Source organism: Sminthopsis crassicaudata, chromosome 4 (assembly GCF_048593235.1).
Source record: "Sminthopsis crassicaudata isolate SCR6 chromosome 4, ASM4859323v1, whole genome shotgun sequence".
NCBI classification, from domain to species: domain Eukaryota; kingdom Metazoa; phylum Chordata; class Mammalia; order Dasyuromorphia; family Dasyuridae; genus Sminthopsis; species Sminthopsis crassicaudata.
The window spans coordinates 319,015,208-319,021,207 of record NC_133620.1 but is presented as its reverse complement, the minus strand read 5'-3'; the positions used below and the strand labels follow the sequence as shown (position 1 = coordinate 319,021,207).

General features: G+C 43.4%; 1 protein-coding gene across 5 annotated transcripts in view; it reads left to right on the top strand.

The window, feature by feature from the left end:
* The first annotated feature begins 4,839 nt into the window (after positions 1–4,839).
* The window catches only part of AATK (apoptosis associated tyrosine kinase), a 201,465-nt gene continuing 200,304 nt past the window's right edge, over positions 4,840–6,000 (top strand). For 2 of the 5 annotated variants that reach the window (XM_074260374.1, XM_074260372.1), the window contains exon 1: positions 4,841–5,632. In XM_074260374.1, the coding sequence (XP_074116475.1) occupies positions 5,545–5,632 (88 nt within the window). In that variant the 5' untranslated portion in view covers positions 4,841–5,544. Of the gene's footprint in view, positions 5,633–6,000 lie in introns of all 5 variants that reach the window. The other 3 variants (XM_074260379.1, XM_074260373.1, XM_074260369.1) reach the window with 2 other exon arrangements.

The window sequence follows — 6,000 nt, the reverse complement described above, 5'->3', positions numbered from 1 at the left end:
CGTTACTGACTATGATTTGTACAGGACAATGGTACAGAAGACTTAGGGTAGCTAGGAGACATAGTGGATAGATTTCTGAGTCAGGAAAACTCATCTTCATAAGTTTAAATCTTACCTTAGACATTTATTAGCTATATTTTCTCAACTGCAGAATGAGTTGGAGAAAGAAATGACAAATTGCTCCAGTATCTTTGCCAAAAAACCCCCAAATAGGGTCATGACTGAAATAACCCAACAACAATGACAACATAAAAGACATTCCTGAAGATATCTATGTAGAGAAAAAGAAATGTGCTGTCTCATAGAGAGGCAATATGATCTCATAAAAACATAAACACTTGGGACCAAAATTAAACAAATTTGGGTTTAAAGTCCAGTTCTAGTACTTATGAGGTGTGGGATTATAGAAAAGTAACCTAAATTTTTCTAAAGATTCCGTTTCCTCAGTAAATGTTTTCTAAAATTCAAAATTGTGTTATAAGACAGCCAGTTGTCATAGTGGATTGCACTCTAGATTTGGAATTAGGAAGATGCAAGTTTGAATCCTATTTATTAGTTATGTGACCTTGCACTAATCAGTTAAGCTCTTATCTTGGGTTTTCCTCTCTAAACAACAATGCCTGGATGGTTGTGGAAATCAGATGAGATAATTTAGGGTAAGTGCTTTGCAAATTTTAAGAGCTATATAAGTATTAACTATAAAAAGTTCTAAATAAATATTATAATTATAATTGAAATTTTTATTATGAATTTAAAAATCATCTATAAACATATTTTCATATACAAAGAAAAAAAAAGAATATTATATGTGAAAGCATGAATTTCTGGTGTATACAGTTACAGAAATGGAAGACAGAGAAATGTGGAGAGAGATGTCTCTAGTTTATTAAATAATACATAATAATCAATAAGTTAGAGTGGGGACTCTGAGTGGAATTGCTTAATTAATGAGATATTGAAATCTAGTAACTAATAAGAAAATATCTACTCATACTCTTAGACTGTCCATTTAAGTGCCTAGAATGGGTGTCAAGCACTATGCTAAACACTGCACATTGTCCCATTTAACCCGCATTTAATCCTCACAGTGACCCTCGAAGGCAAGTGCTGTTATTACACTCATTTTATAGTTGAAACCAAGAGGAGCATAGGTTAGTTAGACACAGCTAGTGTCTGTGGCTGAATTAGAACGCAGGTCCTCCGACTCCAAGCCTATCTTTTTATCCACTGTACCCCCCTGGTCTGGCCTCTAGTGTACATCCAGCCCCCAGGTTTGCCCAAAGGCCCTCAGCAGGACGTGGCAGAGCGAGGACCAGAATCCAGGTGTTCAGCTCTCACACTGTTATTCTTTCTACTTCCAAGTTCAGATTTCTCCCCTGACATTTAAAACCCTTCACCAAGAACCACACTTTCATTCTTAGAAGGGCAAGTCTTTGCTTGAACTTGTGAAGGCTAGTGATGGCTTCCTGGAAGACCAAACAGAGTGTGTGTGTTGGGGAAGGTTTGGGTAACAGCAGCTCCCAAACAGGGAATCAATCTGTAGCTGCTCTGAAGCCAAGGACTTGACTGACTAGGTTTTTACAGCCATCAGCGCTCCACATTAACTGAGATGGGGGTCCAACACCCAAGCAACTATTATCATACCTTTCTAATGCCAGTGGAAGTGGGGAGAAAAAGCAAGTGGGACGATTTTCATATGGACAAATAAGGAAATGGGATGGCCAAAAAGTGAGGGAAAGTGACAGGATTTTTACTTCATTTAAAAAGAAAAGTATAGAACTGCTGCTGATACTTAAAACTCCAAGTCTGTTTTTTTCATCTGTAAAAATATAATCAGGATAATCTACCCATTAATAGACCATCAGACTATTAATTAATTAATTAAGTAGCTAGCCCAGAAGCTAGGAAGACCCTACCTCTGACAGACTAGCTCTATGAGCCCCTTTGAGCTTAAATAGTTTAATGCAGCTTTCTAAAGCTCTAAGTTTGCAGAGAAAATGCCGACTTGCATTGGTAAGAGACACTTTTTCACCTGGGAATTTTCTCTTCCAGTAAAATACAGATCCAGTCCTTTTCTCCTGCTGCATCTACCACACAGGATGAAGGTGAGATGATTTTATATGTGTATTGTGTGTGTGTGTATGAAGTTTATGTGAGATGATTTTATACATATATATATGTATATATACACTTAAACTATATACATATATATATATGTATGTATACACAAACACACACACACACACTCACTCTACCAAAACAGGGACTCTTAAACTTCTTGGAGGTACATGGATATATTTAAGAGAGTCTGTGAACTTGGATGGGGGAAAATTAGAATTTCTTTTTGTGTCCCTTATTAGACTGAGCTACCTGAGAACAGGGACTCTCATATTTTTTGTACCTCCAGGGCTTATCACAATACCTGGGATATAGTATGTACTTAATACATATCTGTGGATTTTCATTAACTTTTAACTCAAATTTAGCATTTTCTTCAATTATTTAATAACATTATTTTTAGAAGGGGTCCATAAGCTTCAACAGACTGCCAAAATAGGTTAAGAACCCTTGACTTGAGAAAAGCTTGGGATATGGAATAAGATGACCTAGGTTAACAGCAGTAACAACTACAATAATAGGTAGAATTTAAGTGGTACTTTATAGGTTTATAAAGCTCTTACAAATATTTTTCTCCCAACAACCTTGGGAATTGTGTTATTATCATACATACACACCTTATTTTATATATGGGACAAATCTTAGTCAAATAGAGTTTATATTTGAAGTCATCTTTTCCTGATATCAGGTTCACTGATGGTAGCTAGTTTGGACTACTTCTTTTATAAGAAGAAAATTTCTAACTCAATTCCTTTACAGATGTAGAAGGTTCTCTGCATGTGTTTTCAGACTTTTTGGATGTATCGAAAGGAGCATGTTAAATGGCACAATAGGTAGTGTGTTCTGGATTGGAGGCAGGAAGACCTGAGTTCAGATGTGGACTTAGACAATTACTAGTTGTGTAACCCTGGACAAGCTACTTAACCTGTCTGTCTCAGTTCCCTCATCTGCAAAATAACAAATAACAGCACCTGGCAGCTAGGTGAGCACTGGGCTTGAAATTAGAAATGTTGATGTTCCCGAGTTCCATTCCAACTTCAGACATTTACTTGCTGTGTGACTCTGGGCAAGTCACTTAATCCAATTTGCCCCAGTTCCTCGTCTGTAAAATGAGCTGGAGAAGGAAATAGCAAACCACTCCTGGATCTTTGTCAAGAAAACCCCAAAATGGGGTCATGAAGAGCCTGACTGGACCGAAACAATTCAACAAAAATAGCATCTACCTCCAAGATTGGTGTGAGGATAAAATGAAATAAAATGCAAGCCACTTTACAAACCTTAAGGCATTATGTGAATACTAGCTACTATCATTGTTTTTTGCTGACTTTTGCCTTCTCAAAAAATTATAAGTTACATATATGTATAACAAATATATATATATATATATATATATATATATATATATATATATATATATATATATATATATATTTACACACACACACACACACACATATGGGATACTTCTCTAGGAAGGGGAGGGGAAAAAAAGAGTCCTAAGCTCTCTCCCTACTCCTTATCTGTGTGATCTTGGGCAAGTCACTTCCCATCTGTAAAAAAAGGAGAAAGTGGGATTGGACCTAGAACGATCTCCAGGGATCCTTCTAACTCTAGCACCCTTAGGCCTGGGCCATTTAGATCCAAAGCTAGCTGGAGCAGGGCAGGTTGGGATGTGGGAGAGGAGAAAGAAGAGAAGAAGGAGAAGGAAGAAGGGAGAAAAAAGGAAAAGGGGGAGGGAGGAAGAAAAGAAGGGGATGAACAAAAGGAAGGAGAGTGAGAGGAAAGGGGTAGGAGAGAGTTTGGGGGGAAAAGGAGGAAAGGAAAGGGAAGGGAAAGGAGAAAAGGAAAGGGAGAAGAGGGTGAACAAGGGAAAAGGAGGAAAAATGATGAGCAGAAGGGCATGAAGAGGGAGAAAGACGGGGAAGGGAAGGGAAAAGAGAAGGGGAGGAGAGTTTGGGGGAGCAAAGGGAGAAGAGGAAGGGGAAAGGAAAAGAGGAGGGAAAAGGGTGAACAAGGAAAAGAAGAGGGAAAGGGGGTGGATAGAAGATGAGGGGGGAGGAAAAGGGATGGGTAGAAGGGGATGGAGAAAGAGAAAGGGAAGAGTTTGGGGGAGAAAAGGGAGGACAGGGAAAGGGCGAGGAGGAGGGGAGAGGGAGAAGAGGACGAACAAGGGAAGGAGAGAGGGAGAGGAGGAAAAGGGATGGGTAAGAAGGAGTGAGGGAAGAGGAGAAGGGGGAGGGGAAAGGAGAAGAGAAGAGGGGAGATAGAGAGAGGGCACGAGGAGGGGGGGACAGGCTCGCTGGGACAGGGGAAAGGGGCGGGGAGGGAGACACCTGGACTGGAGGGGCCGGCACGCGCCACGGGCCGCGCGAGCTCCGCCTCCCCGCGCCCCCCCTTTTTCTCCATTTTCCCTCTCTCTCCCCCTCCCCCCCAGCACCCCCGCCGCCCCCGCAGCCGCTGCTGCGAAATGATGCAAGATGGCGCTGCCGCCGCTGCCGCCGCTGCCGTCGGGGTCAGCACTGGAACAGCTCCTGCTCTTTCATTTTCATAAACACTTGCTGCCTCCGCCGCCGCCGCCGCCGCGGTGACTTCTCCCTCCCCGCAGCTCCCTCCTCTGCCTCCTTGGGGGCGGTTTCTTTCTTTATTCCCAACTCCCCCCTCCTCCTCCTCCTCCTCCTCCCGGAAGCGGGCGGCTACAATGATTTATTATTAATTATTATTGTTGTTCTTATGGTTATGATGACTTCGCGCCCCAGAGGCTCTCCCCCTCCCCTCCGTAGGAGGTGCCGCACAAAGGGCACAGTGTGAGGAGCCGCAGCTGGGGGTGGGTGCGAGCCGCATCCCAAACTTGCAACGTGTGTGCGTGTGCGCGCGTGTCTGCGCGCGCGCGTGTTTGTATTCAGGGATCGCTCCGTGTGTGAGTGTGTGGGTGTGCTGCGCGCGTGTGCATGCCTCCTGGTTTTTTTCACCCCCTTATTGGAAGCAAGGAGAAATCTCTGTCTTTCCACTTAAGACACATTTATATATTTTTTTTCGGATTGCACCAGTCCGCGGGCTGCCCGGCTGCTGCAGAAGCAGAGGCACTTTTCCCATAGTGGAGGAGAGAAGAAAAAAAGACCGAGGGAGAGCGGGAGAGAGACGGCACCTCGGGCCTCGCTTCTTTGGGGATCTTGGCGGGGGTGATTCACTAAAAATACCTGCAAGCGGGAGATGCATTAGAATAAAATGGAGGAGGGGCTGCAGCAGTGATTCGCGGTGCTATTTTCCTTTGGCTCCAATGCAACTCCTGGGGCAGTGATCACTCAGGGCTCTGCTCTCCCTCCCCTCCCCTCCCCCCCGGCCTCTTCTTCCCTCCTCTTCTATTATTATTTTTTTCACTTTTGCTTTTTGTTTTTTTAAACCGACATTTCTCTCCTATGCTTTGCCATGAGAATGTCCGCCAAGCTCCTTGCCCTAGTCATGTGGTCTTCGTTTTTCAACCCCAGTTTTGCATTCAGCTCCCACTTCGATCCCGGTAAGTCCTGCCTGGTTTGGTTCGCTAGTTTCTGTTCACAGTTGATTTTTCTCGGCTTCTGATCCTTTTTTAGTTTGGTTTGGTTGGAGATTGCCAGCCCCTGTTGGCCGGCCGACACTGCCCACCCAGCCCCCGCGCTCTGGTTGCCTTCCCCTGCTGATGGTGATGTCTCCCCCAGAAACCCTGCCAGAATCGTTGCCCGTGGTTATCATCATAATTCTTATTATTATCAGGATTGGATTTTTTTTTTTTTTGCATGGAATTAATCCTCTTCTTCGCCCTGACCAGAAAATAGACCGCTAGTTGGGTCGTGGGTTTGTTTTTTTTAAGGCCCATTGCCTTCCACAGTGATGTGGTGGGACTTGTGA